Here is a 24,839-nt window from a genome sequence, read left to right on the forward strand (position 1 = left end):
CATTAGCGATAGTTTGATAAAAGTAGAGAGCAGGCTCACTTTATTGGAAACATCTCTTACTAATCTGAACACCTTAGTTAGTAAGCAATCCAGTAACACGGGACCTTATCCCTCCGCAGGAAACCTTACTAAAAAAGGAATTACGAAGGGCAATAACAAAGTCTCCCCCCAGAGTGCGACTACTGCCCCTCCTTTGCAACCATTAATGGCTGTCTTAGACCAGGCACCGCGCTGCAATGCATCTAATAGGCCCAGAGAGACAAGGTACTCGGCCCCTCAAAGTTCCCATTCGGGGACTATTGACGGCAATCTAGAAGTTGGTGGTACCCCTCTACCCTCCCCGGGTCGGCCGGCTCCAAGTCCACGGAGACCAGACTTGCCGCCAGAGGCTAATAGCCTAACGGTGGTCCTAGCAGGCGTCCCCCGCTTAAGACTAGGGGAGAATGAAGATTACCAATCACTAAAATACAAGGTCATTAAATGGCTAAATTGGAATCGACCCTTACCGTCCCATTTTAACAATGAGATTATTATGGTAAGAAGGGTCCCCTGGTTAGGTAAAACTAGGAAATCAATAATAGGGGACTGTATCCTGACAAGCTTTAAGGACCCGGGCACTGTGCGGCACATTTGCAAAGGAACAAACAGGTCACTGGATTCTACTATCCAGACCATGCCAGTATCCTTTTTTTTCCCCCCTACCCATATGCATCACATTCCGACACAAGATGAGTGGGTGAGGGTGGATCAGAGACATTGACACAAGGATCATGTACAACGTCCAAGTCTTCAAGTGCAGGACAGGCCCTACTTCCATTTTAATCGTTTTAATTGCCTGAACAGTTTGGATGGGGTTGATTGACTCTCTAGTCACAAGCCAATGGCTTTGGATTGCGGTGTTTGCAGTTCTCCCAAGCTACCTGCCTCGACTGATGCTAAGTTGGATGGGCCACTGAACAATCTGGCGGTCTTGGACAATTCATTGGCCCATAATGTTCCCAATGCCTTTGGAACTCCGATTGACCCATCACTGGTGGAGAATGACCACAGTAGACCTTTTGATTTACCGGCCCCTACTGCTAGTAGTACGTTAGAAGCCCAAATTTTAGTGGAGCCCGGAATTACACTTCTTAATTCTCCTGGTCCGGCACCCAACACCCCTGGATTTTTGAGGCTAATCTGTTGGAATATCGCTGGCCTCGCTAACAAACTGGAGGACTCGGACTGGGCAAATTACATCGAGTCGGGGGACATATGTATGTTCCAGGAGACCTGGGCCAGAGAGGAACATGGCCATCAAGGCTACATGTCATTCTCCATTCCAGCGAGATGGGAGGGCAAAGGCCGGCCGTCAGGAGGACTCACGACTTGGGTTGCATCCCATCTGGGTTGTGTGGCAACTCGGATGCCGACCAACTCTGAGGACATCCTTGCAATTTCTCTATTATGGCCCAACCAAGTTAAACTGGTGTTTATTAACATTTATTCCAGGCCAATGGGGAATGCAAAGGAATCGCCGACCATAGATGAACTCTCCAATTTTCTAACTGACCTATCGAGTGACTCATATTATGTCGTGGGAGGGGATTTTAATTCTCACTTTGAGCCACTCCCTGGTCTATTGGATGGGTTATCATCTGATGAAGAAGTTAAATGGGCAGTTCCTATGGTGGAAGCCCCACCTCCAAAGGCATGGACCCCTTTAGCGGTGCAAATCACAGCCCTCACCCTGAAGTTTGGACTCAGAGCTTGTAATGGGCGAATAAAATCTGACATACCCAGTAAAACCACCTACAACAGGCTGGGAAGAGAGTCCCGCCTGGATTATGTCTTGGCTCAAATAGTGAAGTGGCCGACAATCCAGGACTTCAGGGTGATGGAAAGGTCTGATAGTGACCATAATGCACTTGAGCTCGACCTTGTCCATCCTGGCCCCCAAGCTCCTCTGAATAATGTGGTAGAAAATACCCCTGCACTTCTCCTTGACAACAACCGCAGAAGGATCAGGTGGGAGCACTTGGCCACGAGCAAGAATAAACTCCCTAGGCTCTATGATGGGATAATTCCCATTTTGGAAACTGTGGGTTGCTTGGACGTCGAACCATTTAACAAAGACACCCAGGGTAAATTATTCAAAGCCCATGAGGATCTTATAAAAGCTGCGGCACCCCATCTCACTTGTAGCCCGCGAATGGCAAAAGGGGGGCGTCCAGGAAAAACACTATGGTACAACCTGGCCTGCAGAAGGGCAAAAACAGAGCTCCTCAAATTAATCAAGCAGGGTCTTGGTGGGGATACCCTAAAACAAAGCAGGCGAGCTTATAAGAAACTCACTGCCCACGCTAAGGCAGAATGGGAGGAAGAACAGTGGGAAAAACTCACTAAGGCACTAGCAACCCAAGACCATAGGTTGTTCTGGAGGATTGTGAATGGGGGGTCGGGGAACTTAAAATCGGCACTAGAGCCCAATATTGCTCCTGGGGTATGGCAGGCTCACTTCCAGACTCTATATAGCCCTGACTCGGAAGAATCCCCTGTTGCTGATGCGGTAGGCCTCCCGGACTACGAAGGGGAGCTGATAACGCTTGGTGAAGTGATTGCTGCCATTTCAGGACTTGCCCCTGGAAAGGCGCCGGGACTGGACGGACTACCAGGGGATATGTTTAAGCAGGAACCTGTTGTATGGGCCCCTTATCTTACCGCCCTCTTCAATGGAGTTATTGGTGGTATGGAGATCCCTAGTACTTGGCTGGGGGCTGAGGTGGTCCCCATCTTTAAAAAGGGCTCACCTCTCCTCCCAGCCAACTATAGACCAATCAGCTTGATCGACGTGACGCAGAAGCTGTTTGGTAGGGTGATGTTGAATAGGCTACAGGACTGGATTGAGGAGGTGGGAGCCCTTAGCCCTTACCAGGCGGGATTCAGGAGGGGGGTATCCACAGTGGACCAGGTTTTTAGATTGAATCTGGTCTACTGGCGGGTAGCGAAAATCGAGGGCGGTAGTTTGTACACAATTTTTGTGGACTTACGTGCCGCTTTTGATTTGGTGCCCCGGGGGAAACTTTGGAGCATCTTGGCAGAGATGGGCGTCCCCCCGGACGTCCTCTTGATCTTACAGAGATTGCATCACAACAACTATGCCAGAGTGAGGTGTGGGAGGGCGGGGGAACTGACCGACAGATTCCCCGTTGACCGGGGGGTAAGGCAGGGCTGTGTATTGGCACCGACCCTGTTCTGCCTCTTTGTCAACGGGGTAATCGCCCATTTGAATGCCACTGAATACACTGACGCCCCGAAATTGAATGGCAGCAGGGTGCCCGCAATTATGTTTGCGGACGACACCCTGCTGCTGTCCAAAACCCCCATGGGTATTCAGAGGATTCTTGACTCCTTCGTGGCCTTCTGTAGCGATAGGGGGCTCGAAATTAACGCGGCAAAAACCAAATATATGGTTCTGAACCCGAGGCAAAAACTTCGCCCAAACCCGCAATTGGGAGTTGGACGGCTGGAGAGAGTGACTACTTTTGAATACCTTGGTGTGACCATCAACGAGACCATGACCTGGGGATCCCACCAGAGCAGGGCAAGCCTCAAACTCACGCAGATCACTGGGGGTATTGCTCGTATGATGAAGGGTTCATCATATCGTCCATTGGGGGCATTGATCCAGATATACAAAGCCCAGGCTCGGGGAGCAATAATGTATGGGGCGGAAATATGGGGCCACACATCTTGTAAGAGTCTGTCATTAGTGGAAAACAAGTTTTTTAGACAGATAGCCGCACTCCCTCCCAGTACTCCGCTCCTCCCCTTGAGGCTAGATCTGGGCCTACGACCATTAGCTGACGAAATAGGCCTGAGACCTCTAGCATTTTGGCGTAGGCTGTGGAGCAGTATTGATCTCGTAGAATATAGGGCGGAATTGGCTGAACTTTTGAAAGAACCAATGGCGCTCAGTATTCCCTGGGTCAAAAACATCCAAGCCATTTGTGTGGGAATAGGGCTCCCTGACCTATGGAATGACCCGGCGAGAGCCGCACCGAAAATATCCAAAAGGTCCCTGGCTAAGGTTTACCATGAATATAAAATAGACAGGGCTCAAGCTACCCAGACAGAAGGGTCCCTAGCTTCTGTGTTCATGCAGAGCAAGGATGTCTATAGACTGGAGAGGGTGCTGGATTCCATCTCCCCCGCACTCACCAGGAAGCTGTTCCTCCAATGGAGATACGGCACATTGCCGTTCAGATTTTTTACAAGTACCTGGTCATCGGATTCCACCCAAAAGCAGTGCCCGGCTTGTGACGCCATGGAAGAAACTGATTTGCACGTGGTTTTCTTCTGCCCTGCATATAAAACAGCACGAAAATACTGGCTCCTACCGTTGATAAGGAACATGGGTTGTAGGGAATACGCACCAATGTACAGAATCTTAAAAACTGACCTCTCTGGCCCAATTGTTTTCGCAGTAGCAACATTTTTGACCAATGTTTGGCACACGCGCAACCGGATTTTAAAGGCGTTAGGACCCCTATAAATGTTTTTACTTCTTACTAGAGATCGAATATGTATATTGTACTCTTGATTGTTTTCACTTTGATAACTGTTGTTTAATAACTTTTTATCTTAAATTCTGAATTATTTATGTATTTTATGCTTGTATATATTTTACCTGTGCTTTTATGGTCATCTGACCGAAATAAAGCTATCAAAGTAAAAGTATTAATGCAGAAGGAATAGAGGATTAGAAATTCATTTAAACCAGCAACTAGCTGATCCACGACCAATTTATGAAAGGAATACCAAAGGTGGAATCTAGGGCCAGATGAGTTATAGAAGGTTATAAGGATTTATTGCTCATCAGGGTCAAAAGGGTATTTCCTTTCATTTCAGCGTATGGAACAACCACCTCCCTGGGAAGCAGACCGATAGAGAGTGAATGTTGGTGTTATGGGCCCCACCAGCGAAAGTAGTGATTGAGTGTGTTTGTGAAATCTATGGTCTGTGACGGAGGGAGGGATGTTGTATTTTGTATGGTGCCCAGCACCATATGACTTTGGGCAGTAGCTCGCTTAATCTTCCCAACGGCCCTCAGCGCCTTGACGCCCTCTGGTACTTGTTCGTGCTTTAAAAATACTGGACATTTACATTTCAAGTTACCAATATTCATGCGGTTTCTGAAGGACCTCTCCAATATGTTTCCTCCTTCTCCTTTAATAAACCGCACTGGGATTTGAACCTCTTTCTGGATTTTTAAATGTGTTCCCTGTTTGAACTTTTGCTCAGCTGCCAGTTGTGACTGCTTACTCCTAAAATAATTTTTAGGTCGAGCATCAGTGTGCATGCGCTGTCTTTTTAAATGTGTTCCCTGTTTGAACTTTTGCTCAGCTGCCAGTTGTGACTGCTTACTCCTAAAATAATTTTTAGGTTGAGCATCAGTGTGCATGCGCTGTCTTTTTAAATGTGTTCCCTGTTTGAACTTTTGCTCAGCTGCCAGTTGTGACTGCTTACTCCTAAAATTATTTTTAGGTCGAGCATCAGTGTGCATGCGCTGTCTGCAAGACCTGCTGTAATCACTCCACAGGAGTGAAATTACAGCTGCTGCTTGCTATTAGCTGACAACTCCTTTGCTGCTCCTTATTGGCCGGTGCTCTTGATACATAACTTCCGTTTTTAAACCAGGAGTACTGGCCAATTACAGTTTTCTTACACTGTAGGTTTTTTATGGGCTATTTTTTTCTTTCTTACAAGCGCCTCATTCTTATTGGCATTTTTTATTTATTTCATTAAGGCGCTGCTTCCTCCCATTTTCATTCCACTCTGCTTCACGTTGTAAGCCCTCCCTCTCACCTCCGAGAGCACACAGCCCCTGCAGCAGTCGTCTTTCTGTTAATTTTAGCCTCGCGTCATGCCGCCTTTCACTTTGAGAAAGGCAGCAGTCGCCACTTATGCACACTGCATTTTTCACCCCATGCTATACTGCCCTTTCAGTTTGCGTTCACTTTGATCAAGGGGGGCACACCACATTTTTCACACCTGCACTATGCTGCGCTTCCAGTTTGCTCTCACTTTGATAAAGTTGCAACACGCCGCCTATGCACACTGCATTTTTCACCCTGCGTCATGCTGCGCTGTCAGTCAGGTAAAAGACTGTATTTTTGCACTACTCAGTTTAATAAAGGCGACACGAAAGGCTAACTGCCATGAACATTCCGGGAAGATTTTTAATCACAAAGTAGAAGTTATAAACTGCAGGAATTGCTGCACACACAGTATCACACTAGCTGAGTACAGTCAGATGCAGCGAAAGGTAGGTTTCCGAGGAAGCGTGTAGAAATCCTTTGCCTGTTATTCTGTCCTAAGACTTGCCTGTTTTCCAGTCTACGAGTTGTCTGTCTTCCTTCCAAAGAGTTGCCTGCCTTCCGGTCCTACAAGTTGTCTATCTTCTGGTACCACGTGTAGTCTGTCTTCCGGACCTACCCGCTGCCAGCCTTCCGGTACCATACAACTCCTGTCGTCCGTATTACCTGTCTTCTGATTACCTGCATCACCGCTTCCTCATTGCCTGTTTTCCGGTCCCACCTGTTGTCTGTCTAAAGTCTTTGTTTCTCGTTTTTATCTTAATAATGTAGACCGGGGAGCATCGGAACAAGTTGTCTTTATGAATGGTGCCCCTCTGCTGTCCTGACAGCAGTTTGATAAAACATTGCATTTCTGCCCCCACAACATGCCTAGGGAGCAGGGAGAACTCTCAAAACTGCCAGTAGAGTGAGTAAGTTCCCCCTGACAAGCCTCACAAACATTCTCTGCTGTCAGGTTGAAATCAGTTTTGCGCGCGCAGGGTTTGCTGCGCATTATGCGTGGATATGTTTGTATTTCATTTCTGTCTGGTATAGTGCTACAGAGGTCGTGCGTGCAGTACAAATGACAGCAGTTCTCAACAGACTGCTGTAGTTGGAGAAAAAGCACTAGCATAGGGGAAACGCATTATCGTTGTAACCCCGGTACCAACTTTAGAAGCTGTTACCAAAGCGAGCCTCCCAAATGCAAAAGCACTACATCCATGATGGATTCAATGGGCTAATTCTCTCACTGCAACAGATGTAGATTACAGATATGATTCTACATTAAAAACGCAAGTGTTCCTGCAGTACGAACAGGAGTACCCTCTCCCGAATTAAATCTTGCCTCTAGAAAAATATGACTACATCATTTACTCTGATGAATCTGCTCCGCCTGCCATAGGAAGTAAACATTGTTCAATGTAAATAATGAAAATAGGATGCACACCTATTATATTCAACGCTGTCCAAATTTATCCAACTATTCCCAGGATGCGTGCAGACTGGTATGGTGTCATGCTCAAACGACACCCAAATAAACAACAACATTACGAAGTGGGGCGTCATCTCGTCCCAACCAATCGCACTGCTTAATTATGCCAAGCGATTGGTTGGGACGAGATGAAGCCCCACTTCGTAATGTTATGGTATAGGAAGTAAACAGCCATATAGCCCTGCATGTGCTATAGTGAAGGGACTTATGCGGGATGGCAAGTTCCATCCCAGCAATACAACTACGCAATCTCTAGCAGATTGTACAGCGCAGTTGGCAGAGCTGAAAGCCCTTATATTTGTACTACAGTATAAGATCGTAAATTCCCCACACTGATAGTGTGCGATTAATTTTACTGTGTGCAGTGTTAGAATGAATATCTTCATTATTGGGGCCAGAATGGGTTTAGAGATTCCAAGGGTTACACAATTAAGCATAAATTGTTATGGGAACAAGTGGCAAAGCTGAAAGCATGCCTGCCACAGGCTCAAGTTATTCACACCTTGGGTCACCAGCGTGTTGGCATACACGTTGAAGGGAATTCACTGGCTGATGAAGCCGCCAAGGCGACAGTGCAAATTGCTGCCGTTGCTGCAATCACTCGTTCTAGCACGAGGATAGACAGAGACATGTTGATAGCTGTCAATGCCTCCAAGAATGGCTCTGCCATTCCGAAAGGCTTTCCACTCAATGATTCCTACAAATTAGATGCGCAAAATCCACTGTATGCTCAAATTCCAGGAGTGGGGGATAGAGTTATACCAAACACTGATTGCAGATTAGGTTTAATACTATCTGCACACGAGGGTCTGGGCTCTGCACACGCAGGAGTCACTGCTACAGTTTAATTATTAAAGCAGCGATTCAGTTGGCCAAGTTTGTCTAAACAAACAAAGGCTTATATCTTAAAGTGCAACATCTGTCAGTAGATGAAAGGTTCCCCCATAGCACGGCCACACAAATACCATCACACATTTCCGACAAACCTCTTGAACGTGTCTATTTGGATCACTGTGGCCCCTTACATTTAGACGGGGATTATGAGTACATCTTAGTGGCAGTAGATTCATGCTCTAGATTTCTATGGGTTTGGCCTCAGTGCTCGGCTAGCGTTCGAACTGTTGTTAAGGATATGCGAGTCTTCATTGCGACATATGAAATTGGCAAGTTACATTCCGACCGTAGCCCTGCGTTTTGTTCTCGGGCTTACCAGGAAGCCATAGAAAGTATGGATGTGGCCTTACGGTACTCCTCCCCCTACCATCCCAAGGGAAATTCGGTGGTTGAGAGGAAAAAACGGGACTCAAAGCAATCCTTAACAGCAAGGGATTTGGCGCAGGTGGTAGTTGGGACAATCACCTATACGGGGGTCCAGAGGACATCGAATAATATGCCAAGAAAATCCTTGGGAGGACATACACTCTTTGAGATCCTGTTTGGGACAGGAATGTGGATACCTGACCTCGACTGTGCCAGCATAGGTACAGATGTAAAACCATTTGAATTGAATGATAGTTTGGCTGTTTTACAGGAACTTAGCGAATTATGGGCATTACAAAGCAACGTTCAAGTAAAACGCACTGCCACTGGGGGAGTGAAACTGGTTCTGGCAAGACCTGTCTGGGTCCCAAAGGTTGGGGACCTGGGCAGAGAAAAGATTGTGGACAAAAAGGAGTTTAGGCCATCCTACAGAACACCTATACCTGTCCTGGCAGTTCAAGGAACAAGAACAGTACTTCTTCCGCCTTTTGCCGGCCAAAAAGAAAAAAGATTTGTCTCCATTGATCTGATCAAACCACACTATGTGGCCGATTCTCAACAGCAGGCCACGTGAAGTCCTGAGTAGCCGCAGATCTCCTCTTGCTACTATACAGGAAGTTCAGATGTTTCAAGACTCCTCTGCGCAAGTTGCCGGAGTAGGCAATAACGGAATACGAATTAAAAACTGAAACGCAAATTGCAATTCGGCCCAACAATGAACTTTACATCAATGTGCCTTCACAAGACACAACTGCCAGTTCTACAAACTGCAGAGCTCCCAAGGATAGATCGAACGGCATCTGGCTGCTTCATCAACTTCGATGACTTTTCTTCAGATCCAAGTGAACCTGAGAAAACGCCACCCATTTCCAAGGAAGAACGATTTCGACAATTCTATCTCTGACTGAAAAATACTTACTTAGTGTACCCTTGGTTGCATCTTTGGTTTGCATTAGGGATCCTTTTCCTGTTAATTTGGATTGGTATAGTAACTCTCTTTTTCCTACTACTGAATGGACATTACCTCCCACATCGCTCTGCAGTCCAACCTGTGAACTTGGTCTTAAAACCACATATGTCATCACACCGTGAACAAAGAGACTTGTCCCTAGTGAACATTTCAGCACTTTCAGTACCGGATGGCATAGTTTGGGATAGAGTTTCATATGATGTATTTAGTCCTTCTGAAAATTTGAAATGTCCACACATTTTTAAAATTTGAATGAATAATTTCATTACCCCGAGTACACTCTCTGATGATTGGGAGATTGAGACTGTAAATACGATGCTTTCAGATTTAGAACAATCTGCTGCATTTTCTTACAGGGACTTGTATGAAGATACACCTGACTACGATAGTATGTTTTGTTACCAGCATTATAGTCATCACTTCTTTGCACAGAGCTAGTGTTCCACGCACTGTAAAGGCTTACCACCAATGGGAACATTGCCCGACACCACCGAAAGGTAGTTCTGCCACATTTGCACAGAAACTTGCATACCTTTCAGGTTACCATACATCAGACCCAATGTCATACTATTATAAGTTAGTACAGACGAATGCAACTGAGAAGATGCTGACAAATACCAAGCTCATATATTCAGCACCTTTAATCTCCCAACTGTCTATACAAGGTTTTGACTATTGGAGGGACACGATAGACACAAAAATCCATCTGGGAGACGAAAGAGTGGCAGGTTCAGGGAACAGAGGCTTTATTTAGAGCTTGCCTCATACTGTTACAGATAATATTCCTGAACAGAACAGTGCAACAAACTACATGCTACGGGTTTGCAAAAATTAAAGACCTGAAAACACCACACATCCCCTTACCCATACCTATTGAAGTTATATCGAATAACACACTGATTAGTGAGGAGGCATTGGGTGCAATGCTACAGAATGGCAGTTACTTTTCTGGAATGTGGTACATCAATAAATCTTGCATTTGAAAACAAACACACAGGAGTACTATCTATTGATGAAGACACAATTATATCATAAGGGCTAGAGACTGGAAAGAAAACATAGAAGTTAGCACATCAATGTTTTGATATCAGTATTTTAAAATCCTTTCTGTGCAATGCAAGCTTTCTTTTTGTGCACATCTCCATTGGGTTCTCATGCCCATTGGCTAGACTTCCAACGTTTTATTTATTACATGCAAAGTTCTCCAAAAAGACATCTTGGTTTTTGGGTCAGTGAAGTCAGAAGCAAGGACAAAAGACATTTACTGATCGTGCATACATCTAATTATTTATTTGTCTGAAAAAAAGCTATGACCAGTCCCATGTCAGGCTGTATACACCCTAAATTGTGCATTCAATCAACCCAACTTGTCAGAGGGGACCAATGTGAGTCTGCTTTGCTGGTGTGATTCAGTCTGTGTGATTGGAACACATAGAGAACCCTGGCAGCAGCAGGTTAGACCTTTTGGTATATAACCGTCTTACATTTCTCAAGGCCCAGGTGGACACCGTTGCAGTCTCGCAGGACAGAGCATGTGCTTTCACTGCAAGGGTATTGTGCTCTACAAGAGGCTTGGTGGCTACCCATTGCTTACCGCTCATTGTCACTCTTCTTTGCAGCCTCCTAATTTTCCAACGTGTCGGTTTCACTTCCTTTTCTTTTGGCTGGAGCATGGACCAAGTACTGATTGCTTTATCTTGATTGCTGTCCTTCCTCTGTTTGTGCTTCATTAAAGTACTATTTTTTTCCTCTCCCTCATTGTTCGTGCTGCTGCCTTTTCTTTTCTTCTTTCTTTTTTTCTGTGCTTCTTCTTCTGTTTATTCTTCATCCCTTCTAAACTCCTGTTGTCTGTGTTGATTCTTCATTCATTGAATGTGTTCTCCCTGACCCGCCATAAGAAAACGCTCCCAGTGCTGGGCACATCGTATCACTTTCTAACTTTTTACCATTTTGCACAGCAGCCATGCTGATCTGTAACATGGCTAAAAGACATTGGCAAAGCCAATATGTCTTTTGCTCACCCGAGACCCATTGACTTTGCCACTGCTTGTTTTACTTGTAGCCCCTCAATTGCACAGAACTTATATAATGTACACCAATGCAGGTGTGATACATTTGGCAAGTCATTCTTCTACAATTATTAGGCTATTTGTTACTGATGGAGAGCAAATGATTACTTCCATTCTTCAGATGTGATTATTGACTATGCTTTCTTGGTGACATAAACTTCCTTTAGGTGCATAATTTACTGCTGTGATCTATAAATGTAACCTTGAATTAGAATGTTAGCTTTGGTTTAAGTTGTGTGTATTTAGTGTTGTATTTTTAATTTTATATTCATGTATGCTTTTTGTATGTAATTGTTTAGCCTAGTCTCGGGCTAACATCTATGAACGTCCTGATGATAATCCCTTATAAACATGGGATTGAACTGCCTGCGACTGTTGACACAAGACCCGTTTTGATTGTATTCCTTTTTACTGTGCGGTGTTTATAATAAAAGGTACTCTGTATTTTGTAATTAGCATAATTGTATCACTAGGTTTAAGCACTCTCTTCACTTCACTGTTCACTTTGTTACTCGTTCTTGATTGTTTCTGATCTTTATATTGAGCAATACAAAGGTTTTTTGGGGGGGGGGGGTTAAAATAGAAAATCATTTTCTCCTCTTTGTTATTATTACCATAGGGAGCTCTGTTTCCAATTGATTGATGTTCACCCCAGGTTCCTACAGAACCCAGGATCTCTCTTGTTCTTTACAAACACCACATGAAGGGTGTCGCATAAGCAGTACGCCCTCCTCCTGCCCCACCAAGGATGCTCCATTGGATGAGGGCTTGGTGGTCCCATGGACCACTCCCTTTGCATAAACATGAAGCGGGTGCAGTGACACGGTGCACCTGCCTGTCGGAGGATCCCTTTCTCCTTTCCCCTTGCAAAGCGAGGCCAGTTCTCTAGTGAAACACATGGCTTCACATTCAAACTGTCGGAGTTTGTGTGATGAGGAGGACAGCACATTTTAGTTTGTACCCAGGCGCATCTTTTTAAGTGGGAATTGTGACAGTGTTCCCAATATGTAATTCGGGCTCAGATTTAATATCCTTTGTGGCCATGTACATCTCTCTGTATTTTGAAGCAATGATTGTTTCTTTTTTGTCCTTGTCCAGGAACAGTGATAATTCTCTAAAGGTAGCAACATCAACTCTCTCTCGCTTTGTTTGTCAGTCTGTCTTTGAACTCTACATAATGGCAGTGTATATCCTTTCTTTAAAGCTCAAAAATGAAAAAAATGGCACTTCACTTCCTTTTACCAGGCTAATCAACTGTTGTTCTGCTAGCACGTTGAAAGAGAAAATTTCTTTTGTTCTTCACTTGGAAGGTACTGTTTGTGATTTTCGTCTCTCCTATGGTCGTGTCTTCAACCGGCGAAGCAAAATCATTGCGGTTAATCGAGATCAGTCACAGTTGCTGAAGAACTCTGATATGTTCTGGAAGCCAAGCATTGCCATTCAAGGTAATTAAAAGTTGCTATAAATGACAGACATTTGAGACCGCTATCTTTCAGATGTCTGTCCTATCACATACATATGTACAATGTGCTTCAGCTCTTGTGTCTTCCTTTGTTCAGGCGATGCCGGAACCTTTCTAACAAAGCTTTCGAAAGGGCTCAAGAATTACTCCTGTCCCCGAGAGTGGACTGAAGGTCTAAAGGAAGGTGATATCAAGAAGGAACAAGCAAATCGGTAAATTTAAAAACAAAACAATATACCTTTGGAGGTGGAGCAGGAGGGAAGTGTATGGTAGCAACTACTTGGTTAAAATGAGAGATTTGTTCTTTGTGGGAAGAATCTGTATGAAAGGCTAACTTCAGGAGATTTTGAAGCAAAGGAATCTAGAATGTGAGTATTTATAGTGAACACTGTAGTGTTTAATGGTGAATGGTGTGTAATGAAGCAGAGAATGTTAGGAGAACGATGTAATGGAATGTCGGCTTGCATTGTGGAGCACAAAGTGCTGGATCATATTGGAGCTTGCAGGCGAGTCATTTTAATTAAGTAGTTGATTTCGGGACATTGAAGCTTTTCATGATATTTGTGTAATTCAGTGCAGGGTGCAGGAATATAGATGACTGTCTGAAGCACTCACAAAATAACTATGGCTTAGAAATTGAGCTTCCAGGATGTGCTTGAAACAGCAGATAGATCTACTTCAAGTCAGTTGTTTAAGCACTTATTTTGCTTCCACTGGAGTACAGCTTCAAGTTAAAGACATTCTCCTGTGTGCGCAAGACATTTTAGAACAAACTCAGTGCATATGCTGACATCTCGTTACGTCACCACCAGGAACCTCATTCCAATCACCGTGCATATTTGGCCATTCAAAGGGCAGAGAGTGTTGCAGGCCTCCTACATCGTGAAGTATGCTGTGGATCTTTGTAGTCAGTGATCAAATGCAGCAAGATAGGGAGCCCCTTACGATTCATTGAGACTCTTCAGCTGTGCTTTATGTCCCACTGTGTTTTCTGTGTATGTAAATGTTCCAAAGTGACAGTTTCATGGCACAACCTCTTTGCCAAACACTAAAAAGATGAATAGATAAAATCACATACTTTAAATAAGTGGAAACGCACTCTAAATTTTGATTAAACAAAAGCAACTGATGTTTTTAGATAACACTTAATTTTGTTATTGTTTCGTGAATAAAAAAAGTCACACCCACTCACCACTCACATGAAGGAGGGGTTGTTTCCTCAGAATGCTTCTCTTGTTCAGGAGCAATGGAGCCTATTTCCTTCCCTCAAAAATATTTTGATCATGTCAAACAAAGAGAAACTCAGAAGAGCACTGCCTTTATAATATTTTTGATACAAGAAAATCTACTCTTGACACAACTTAGTGTTGCCTCTGCACTAATCCTATATGGAGCCAGTGTCACAGACTGTAATATTTGGATGACAAATCACTGCTCATATAATATGGAGGAATAGCAGTTGTTCACAAAATCTCTCTCTACTCAACCAGTTATAGACTATTCCAGAATAAGAATCCCTGCTCTTCCAGTTATTTTCTGCACCATCTTACATATATTAATTTCTCCTCACTGCAGACCACCGCCAAGCAATCCTAAAGTCAGTGACCTCTTCCTAGTTTTTGAGATTAAACTAAAACGTGCCTCTTCTCTATACTTGGGTATTTCATTAACCTGATATGAAAAACTAGAAGTGCCTGTAACACAATTTTTGCACCTCATTAGTGTCGCTACCTGATATCATGTCACATATTGTGATCATGCTATAATTCAGTTTAACCTTCCATTATGTTCTCCTCCTGTCAAGGCTGCATCCACAATCTATAACTAAAGAACATTGAAACAATTTGGACCCTCCCTTCTTTATACCTTACTTAAATTTTACTTACCTAATAACTCGACTCGAGGAATTGACCTGCTCAACATGCAAGGTGTTTAAGAACCCCAAAAATCTGATACTGCAGAGAACGCCACAGGACTCATCATAAAATTCAGTACTGCGGAAACGCATCTGACATATCAGATCTTTCTGGTTCCGAGGACATTGAAAGCGCTGAGTACAAGGGTCAAAACCTATCAGATACTCTTGAGCTCAGAGGTCCTTGAATCAGAGTGCCTCTTTTTGGCATGGTCACCCCCACTTTTTGTCCTCTGGTACTGATGCTTTTGATTGGAAGGGCCCTGGACCCCTGCTAATTAGGCCCCAGTGCCTAGTTCCCTAAAAACTACACAAATGTTAATTGTAGCCATATTGGCAAGGCCTTTAGCACCCTTTAAGGCCCTATTGAATGGTACCCCTGGTACACAGAGCAAGGGTACTAAAGAGGGTCTCTAAGGGCTGCAGCATGTATTATGGCACCCAAAGGGACCAACACTCAAACTGATGCAGCCATTTCGAAAACACAACATTGCCCACTCCCTGTGTGCAACGGCCATGTACGCTGCATGTACTATATGCAAGTCACCTCTAATGTGGGCCTTTAGGGCCCTAAGGCAGAGTGCATTATATTACATGTGAGGGTACATATGCGCAAGCCAATGTGCCCCTGTGATGCCTACTTCCATTGCTAGGCATTGTAAGTGCTCAGGAAGCCATTATGAGGACATATACTGGGCACTGGTGATTACGATGTACCCAGCTACATGATGGCTGCACTGAGAGAAATGGTGTTTGGTATCGAACATCTTGTCTTATTAACTCTGTACTGATGCCAGATATATTGTTGCACTATTCTGCATCCTAATTTCGAGTCCTTTTTTAAAAAAAAGGCTTTTTAAACATTGTTGGGGGGAAATTAATTTAACTAAAGCCTCTGTTGATAACTACTGTTTATCTGAATCTGAGTTGCTTACGCAGCACACGGAGTCCTTGTCTTGTGGATGTTCCGTAGGGGTTTTTTCTTTTACTGCACCTGGCTAGTTCCCTCTCCCCTTTCAGGAGGAGAATAGCCCGCTTTGAGCCGCCATTTTGGTGCTGCTGCGCTCGAGTGGTTGGCAGGCACCAGTACTTAATGGCCCTGCCAAAGCGGATGCGCAGCAAAGATAGTAAATGTTAGGCTGCATGCCATACTGCATCTGTTTTTAAATATTGTTGCACTACTCTACATCTTGATTTAGAGTCCTTTTAAAAAAAACAACACTTTTTAAACATTGTTGGGGGGAATTGAATTCAACTAAAGCCTCTATTGATTACTACTGTTTACCTGAATCTGAGTTGCTTGCGCACAAATTCCTCGTGTTTTGGACGTTCCATAGCGTTTCTTTCTTTTCCCTGCACCTGGCTAGTTCCCCCTCCCCTTTTGGGAGGAGGAAGGTCTGCTTGGAGCTGCCATTTTGGTGTTGCAGCGCTCTAGTGGTTGGCAGGCACCAGTAATTAATGGGCCTGCGAACATGGCTGCGTAGTGGATGCACTGACGGCACCCCAAAGGAAAGCCCGTTTGCGCCTATCCGTGGCCGGAACACGCCTAGCACCAGGACCCCTGGTGCAAAAAGGAGCACTTTTCAGAAAATATTCAGGCAAGGGACTCCTAGAGCTTAATAGTAATGTCCTGAGCATTAACTGTAGCTGCTTTAACCCAGGCAGTTCCTGTTTGCAACATCCTGATTGCTGTAAATGCAGTTTTCAGCTGCCAGAAGTGCAGAAGACAAAATCATGCCGCGCCTCGAGCACGGGCCGACTGAGAGAAGGCCAGCAGTTACAGCGACTGTGTAGGTGTACTATCGCTAATATTAGCTCTTTGGCCAAACATAAATATGAAGTTGCAGACCTTATCCGTAATCATCAACTAGACCTACTATTTCTTTCTGAGACTTGGGCAGACGCTGCATCTGACCCTGATTTTGTGACCGCAGCCTCAGCGGGTTTCCTGTGTTTTAGGTTAGACAGACCCCTTAAACGGGGAGGATGGTTGGCCATTATTTTTCAAGAGAAATGTGGAGCCAAATTGACACCAGCTTCTAGCCCACAATGTGAAGCGCTTCCTTTTTTCGTTAGAAATCAAGGCAAAAAAAGATATCAAGGGCCTTCTCCTATACCCCCCTCCAGGGTCTAGGAGTATAATTTCACCATTATGGGTGATTTTAATTTCTACCTTAGAGGATGATTCAGACAAAGACACAGTAGCCCTGTTAGATATACTAGGGATTAAAGGTCTATCACAAAGAGTTAACACTGCAACTCACAAAGCAGGACATACTTTAGATGGAATTTTCACATCTGACCCAACCAATATGATTATAGAGGTTCTATCATTATCTTGGACGGACCACTCAGCCATCTTGTTTGAATTAAAGCCCCAGAGGGTTCCACAGATGAACATTCTAGGCCGCACCCGAAGGTTTACATATCATGGAATAAATTGATCCCAACCTACTCTCAGTTCTAATCCTGAGTTAGAAGTTAAAGAATATACAGTTTGGCTGAATTCTGCTTTCTATGAGACAGTACCCACCTCAAGGGAATCAGGAAACCGGAAGATGTCCTCCATGCCTAGGTTCTCAGAGGCATTGAGAGTGAAAAAACAAAACTGTAGTAGATTAGAGAGACGATGGAGGTCGCAGTATGACGACCTGGGAAAAGAAAAATTCAAACTAGCATTGTCTAAATATAAAACCCTGTTAATAACTGAAAAAGGGGCTTTTTACACAAAACAAATCGAAAAGGCCAAAACCACCTCTAAAGAATTATTTCAGGTAGTAAACAAACGTACTACCGTACCTAGTGAAACTACTAAAATGAGCAGCCAAGCTTTCTGCGATAACATTGCAAGCATTTTTACAGAGAAGGTTCATAATATATATGCACAATTTGAGGAAGCAATTACTAATGACCTGAATGAGTAAAGTACATTTGAGGCTTCAATCTCTAATGACCTGAATGAGGAAAGTCCTGGTTTCAGCTTAGGACATAATATGTTTTCTTGCTTTTCTCCGGTCATCTGTGACCAGATAGAAAAGAAAATGTTAGCAGCAAAATCAGGATCTCCATGGGATCCATGTCCCCCTTATACTTTAAAAACTATAACTAGTATAGTAGGCACTATTCTTGCTGGCATCTTCAATGCCATGTTTAAGGTCAGGATTTTTCCTATCTTATAAAAAGATGCTTCCGTCCTTCGGTTACCCAAAAAAACGAATTTAGATGCTTCTAACCCTAGTAACTATTGCCCTATTTCTCATTTACCTCTGCCTTCTAAACTAGTCGAGAAATTGATGAACCAACAGCTGGCCCAATTCATTCAGGATAGCCATTTACTGGACCATACTCAATTTGGGTTCCATTCAGAACACAGCACCAAGACTGCATTCATCAAAGCCACCGAAGAGATTAGGATAGTGATGGATAAAGGCGGGTCTGCTGCCCTAATACTCATTAATCTATCAGCAGCTTTTGACACAGTAGATCACAGCTTGTTGAAACTGCGTCTAAAGACTTTGGGCATTAAAGATTCTGCTCTCTCTTTGCTTTCTTTTGTTTCTGGCAGATAGAACTCAGTCGGTTGCATTGGATCACTTTAAATCGGCACCTTATATGCTGCCTTGTGGGATCCCGTGGGATTCCTCCATCAGCCCGACATTATTTAACATATATGTGTCGGAATTGGTCCATGGTCCTACGCATAAGGCGGGGCACACCCTTGACCTTATATTTACTAACCTATCAACCCTCACCACCCTAGAGCCCCAACCCTAGCTTTGGTCTGATCATTTCCTTATACCATTTTATTTTAACTTCAGCCCCCAGCTGTCCAGCGACAGCCGTAAAGAGGGGTTGGGGAGAAAATGGTATAAAGTCACCTGTGATACAATCAAGCCCAGATTGAATAATCTGAACGAACTCTTATCGGCTGACCCTAATTCAAATGTGGAGAAGTTCAATAGTTGCCTTTCTTTAGCTGTGGACACCATCGCCCCCCTGCTACCTTTCTCCTGGACGCGGTTGACTCCCTCGGCCCCCTGGTTCTCTCCTAAGCTCCGAGAAGAGAAAAGCAAATGCAAAAAGCTTGAACGTCGATGGAGACTAACATATGACCCCTCGGATAAAAACATCTATAGAGCTGCAGTGAAAAAATTCCACATACTTAAAAAGGCTACTATGAAAGAATACTTCTCCATTAAAATTTCCACGCCAAAAAACTCAACCAAAACACTCTACCAAATGGTGAGAAACTTCACTAATCCTACTGCCCTTACTGGTCCCACTAAATCCAGTCAAGAGCTTTGTGATGGCCTTTCCAATTTTTTTCATACTAAAATAATCGATATTTTCTCCGCTTTCACTCCCTCGGAGAGAATGGAAGTGGATACTCTGCATCAGGATCCCATCCCCTCTAGAGATACACGGTTTCATGCCTTCGAAGAAATTACAATTGACACTGCTTTATTAAAAATACAGCAGTGTAAATCAGGTTCTCCCCTCGACCCAGTTCCAGCTCAGGTGTTTACCTCTCTTTCCCCGGTTATTGTACACCCGCTCATCTCTATCTGGAATTCATCTCTCGCCACAGGCATATTTCCTATTTCTTGGAAACAGGCCATGTTAATTCCTATTCTAAAGAAAACGCACGCTGATCCTTTAATCTATTCTAACTATCGTCCAATATCACTTCTTCCCAAACCAGCCAAAATAGTAGAAAAGGTAGTGCAGGAACAGCTTACTGCCTACCTGGAGGCCCAAAATCGATTTCACGACTCTCAATCTGGCTTCAGATCCGGCTACAGTACGGAGACTGCACTACTAGAGGTCTCGGAAACCATTAGGGAAAGCGTGGACAGAGGCGAGGTGGCCATGTTGGTACTCCTCGACCTGTCCACGGCTTTCGACACTGTTTCACATGCCATACTGCTAGATAGACTCTATGACGTTGGGATTCGTGATACACCATTAGCTTGGATTAAATCCTTTCTATCTAACAGAACTCAACAGGTATGGTGCAACCCCTTTATGTCGAAAGACAAAAAAACCCTCCGCTGCGGAGTCCCTCAGGGGTCGGCGCTTAGCCCTCTCTTCTTCAACGTCTATGTCTCCCCTTTGGCAAACGTGGTAGAGGCCGCTGGAGTCAGAGTGGTCTCCTATGCGGATGATACTCAGCTCATCTTTTCCTTCAGAGACCACTCTGACGAAAGACTTTCCAATTTCAAAACCTGCCTCTCAAACATTGTATCCTGGATGACCTCCAATACTCTGATGCTTAATATGGACAAAACTGAGGTGCTTTTTTTAAACCAAAAATCTCCTCTCCCCCCATCTTTATGGTAGCCTTCAGAACTAAACCCTCCCCCCGCCCCGGTAAACACAGCCCGCAACTTGGGCTTCCAATTGGATAATGAGCTATCTGGCAAGACCCAAATCCTTAAAGTTACCTCAGCCTGCTTTGGCAAACTGCGTATGATAAAAAAGATGTATCCTTATCTACCTCGGGATTCCTTGAAAACTATCGTACATGCTCTCATCACATCCCACCTGGACTATTGTAATAGCCTCTATGTGGGGACACCAGCTTATCTCCTCCATCGACTTCAACTGGTCCAAAACGCGGCGGCCAGGTTGATTTGTAATATCCCTTACCGCCATTCAATCTCTCCTCATCTTAAGAAACTTCATTGGCTTCCGATCTCCTCTCGGATCCAGTTTAAGGCCCTGGTCCTTACCTTCAGGGCCTTAAACTGTAAGGGGCCAGGATATCTTAGACACAGGTTGAAGCAAGTTCACTCCTTCCGGACGCTCAGATCCAATCACCTTCGACTACTGCTTCCCCCTAGATACCATAGAGCAAGGAGTGGTGGAAGAGCCTTTGCAGTAATCGCGGCAAGGCTATGGAATGCCCTTCCTCTTCACATCCGTATGACTGACTCCGAATCCCTCTTTAGACGGAACCTGAAGACCTGGCTATTTGCTAGCTGCTAGCCTTCTCTGCTTCTTACCGCTGCTGTCCGCAGCACCGGGACACCCCCGTTGGGGGTAGCCGCACGCTTAATCAAATGTCATATAATAATAATAATAATAATAATAATAATTGGCACCCTTGATTCAACAATTTGGATTTAGTTTGACATCTTACGCAGACAACACACAAATTATGGCCGCGGCTTTTAAAAATGAACTCTCTACATCACCCTGCTTTCAACAGTCCATGCGGGAAATAAGTAATTGGATGAGCAAGCATTGTTTAAAGCTTAATTCAAATAAAACTGAAATAAATATCTTTGGCAGTCTTTTGCTAACATGGGATGCCACTTGGCGGCCAGTTGAACTAGGGGAGTTTCTCAAACCAGTAATCAAGGCAAAACATTTGGGAATTGTACTAGACAATAAATTGACTTATGTGAACCAAGTAAACACCACAGTTTCGTCCTCATTTCTCATACTTAGGAAAATAAAGAACATTCTTCCTTACCTGCCAGCCAGCCAATTCGAGGAGGACTGTTGTAACTGCACTTGTGTTATCTAAATTAGATAACTGCAACGGTTTGTACTTAAATATTCAAAGTCAACATCTAAAAAAGTGACAGATTATACAAAATGCAGCCGCAAGAGTCTTACTAAATATCAATCGGTTTCCAAAGAAATTTGGAAACTGCACTGGCTTCCAGTGGTAAGTTGTATTAAGTTCAACGCCTTGTGTTTGGCCTACAAAGCTTTGAATAATACAGGATCTGACTTTCTTAAAAAACTTTTTTAATTGGTATCATCCTAGCGGACTGCTTTGGTCCACTGAAGCTAAGTATATGATTGTTCCCAGATTTCCTAAAACCAACTGGGGTGGTCGTAGCCAGAGTCATGGAACAGCAAAACTCTGGAACACTCTTCCTTTGTACATTAGGTCCTCGCATTCCTGGTCTTCCTTTAGGAATGGCCTTAAAACCTGGCTCTTTCAGATCTAAGCCGCTGGTCTAGTTGTGATGTGCTCTGAGATTTAGCGCCAAGACACCTCGGGGTATTCGTGTGCTCAATACGTTTAAATAACATAACATGACTTAACATTGAGACATACACCCAGAGGGCACCTTAGAGGTGCCCCCTGCAGCACTACAACTCTCCTAGTGTGTTTGCTGACTGGTATCGTCCAGCCTGCCACCACAGATGAGTTCCTGACTCCCTGCAGGGGAGAGCCCGTGCTCTGAGAGGCCAAGAACAATGCCTGCTCGTCAGAAGGTGTTCTTACCTCTTCCAGCAGGATGGCTAGCAATTTAGTATATCAAGTCCAGAGTCTTCAAAGCCTCTGATGCCTTTGACATGCAACCGCAGCTTCCCCCAAGACCTGAGGAACGCTACCCCCGTCCTGGGGCCCATTTGGCACCACAGCAGGCGGAAATTAGTTTTCCAAATAGCGTGTTTCAACCACAGGCCAGCCACACTTCTAAGGTGGGCTACTTGAAATGAACGGCCAAACTAGTGTTTCACCATCTTGTTTTTGGTGACATAGGGACTTCTGGGTCAGGATTATGCCTACTCCTCACAGGTCATATAGGGGTTGTAGTCGCCCTAGGAGTAGGTAGCCCATCAGCTACTACCTCGTATTCCCCTAAACCCCCGACACCAGGTCCACAGATTCGACTTCCAGGGAAGTGAAAAAGGGCAAAGAAGGGATGACATCTCGAGAACCAAGGACTTGCAAAGAACCTGGCTCCTAATCCTGCCTTGCTGCTTGCTCCTTAACAGTTGCAAAGACCCAACTTGTCCTGCAACTGTGCATCCTTCCCAACTTTTGGAGGACTATCCAGAACTTTGACAAACCACTATCATCTCCCTTGGGGTGGAGGAGCCACACCTCTGCATCAACAGGTACTGATCTCATCTTTCTGGTTCACTGTGGTACTGGCCATCGGGCCCACTGAGTGAGCATCACATGAGGAGGCCTTCGGGGCTCTAGGAGGTTCACCCCATCTCCTAGCCGAGTGTCGAGACACTAGACCCTTGAGGAGCTCCCCTGCACCAATACCCTGAATATCGGGGCACTTGCACCAGCCAAGGGTTGTTTCGCTTCCAGCTCTCTGCAGGTATACAGACATCCATCAGAGCCTCAAACACAACTGGCCAGCCAGCCAAGCACTTCTGCACCGAGATCCCCAGCCTGGGTCCACAAATTCTGAGGCCTAGGGGTCCCCATGACCTGAGCCCTCCTTTAGTTTCTCGCAGACTTGACCCCCCAGTCCACCCTTGCAGCCTTTGTTTCAGGTCCCATTGACCTTAACGGTGTAGCATTCAAGGTTACATCCCGACCAGCCCCTCTGCACCCGGACACACCAGGGCAAGCAGGTAAAGTGAAACTTCTGTTGGGACTTTGGACCTTGGCTCCCAAGCACCTTAATTCCTAAAGGGCACTTCTGAACTCCGCTTGCAAATGTTTGCTAGATGTGCGTTTCGCCCATAGGATAACATTGTAGCATTCGAGGCGCATGCCTCAAAAACTGTTACATGAGCTATTTTCTATTTCCTTCTAAAATCCATATCTTTGCTTGTACTAAAGTTGTTCTAAAGACCTTGGTGTCTAAATCCTTATAAAATGTGTTTTACTTTTATAAATTGTTCTCTGATTTCTCATTAAGTGTGTGAACCATTTATCAACTGTGTGTGTGTGCAACAAATGCTAAACATTCCCCTCTGATGAAGCCTAAGCTGCTCAACCACAATACCACAAAGAGAGCACTTTGGATTGTTAAAATGATCCCTGTAAAGCACGTGAGGGTTGTCTGTACTTTTTGCATGGTGTGCCCTTACATTGGCATTACTATATAAAATTCACCTTCCTACAGATGCAAAGGGCCACTAATTCTCCACTCTCATTTGGAGATCAAACCTCCGGTGGACCAAACTTGTACGAAGTCTCACACTGTGGTTGAGTACCGCTCTAAAGGAAGGCTTTGAGCCCATGTCCTGGCTGCAAGACCTCTTGCTGGCCAGACTCACTCAGCTCCAGGAAAGCCTTTTGAGATTGGCTCAGATCTGCCAATTCCAGCTTGGCCCAGGTCTCTAAAACGCCTTCCTCAGAGTTGAAATTAGCTGTGAGGCTGAAACTAACCCGTGGCTGTCTTTGAGAAAGGTCTGGATGCTGAGATTAGCGTCTCTGAGCTGAGTTCACGCCCAAGTGCCATTGATCTCCCATAAGTGTATGATGTTAGGCAGCATAACATATCCATATCCCTTCCACAGGGAAGACTCTCTTGTCCAGCCACTCAGAAGGCCACTCATACACCACAGTGGGCACAATGGAGAAAGAGGCCTTGAAGTAGGAAATATTTCCTCTGGTTTAAAGCATTGTAGAGACAAGGCTACTAGGCCTCCCTTACAACTTCCTCCAGACATTCCCAAAGCTCCGCCATGACCACAAGCACCACCACCTTCTCCATCACCTTAGCAGTTGGACCTCTGAGATGTCACAGACTCTGATCAAGGGAGTCCCTATAATAGCAGGGCCCATATATAGAGCCTCAGCCTGCTGGGATTGGAGATGAACCTTGGAAGGATTACCATGTAACTCGCAGAATGATGCTTACCTATTACCCCTATCCTGTTAAAAACGACAGAGCTAAAAGATTAATGCTGCAAATGTAGGAAACTGGAATTTTGTTGCAGGTTTCCCCACCACTTTCTGCCCCAATTTGAACTACTAGATGCAGTTTTTTGTTTTAAACTCTTTTTATTAAACAATTACTCTGATTACATTTACATTTATCATACAGGGGATAAACATACATCAACACTTTATACCCGCCCTTTACCAAACATCCTTGTCTCTGGTGAATCGTA

The 24,839-nt window shown here is 44.6% G+C and overlaps 1 protein-coding gene across 7 annotated transcripts in view; it reads left to right on the forward strand.

Moving 5' to 3' along the window:
- The window catches only part of HACL2 (2-hydroxyacyl-CoA lyase 2), a 1,062,010-nt gene that overhangs the window by 668,769 nt on the left and 368,402 nt on the right, over nucleotides 1–24,839 (forward strand). For all 7 annotated transcript variants that reach the window (XM_085638401.1, XM_085638399.1, XM_085638396.1 and 4 more), the window contains exons 10-11: nucleotides 12,942–13,076; nucleotides 13,191–13,305. In XM_085638401.1, the coding sequence (XP_085494527.1) occupies nucleotides 12,942–13,076; nucleotides 13,191–13,305 (250 nt within the window). The remainder of the gene's footprint in view (nucleotides 1–12,941; nucleotides 13,077–13,190; nucleotides 13,306–24,839) is intronic.

The sequence above is a fragment of the Triturus cristatus genome, chromosome 12 (genome assembly GCF_964204655.1).
Source record: "Triturus cristatus chromosome 12, aTriCri1.1, whole genome shotgun sequence".
Lineage (NCBI taxonomy): Eukaryota > Metazoa > Chordata > Amphibia > Caudata > Salamandridae > Triturus > Triturus cristatus.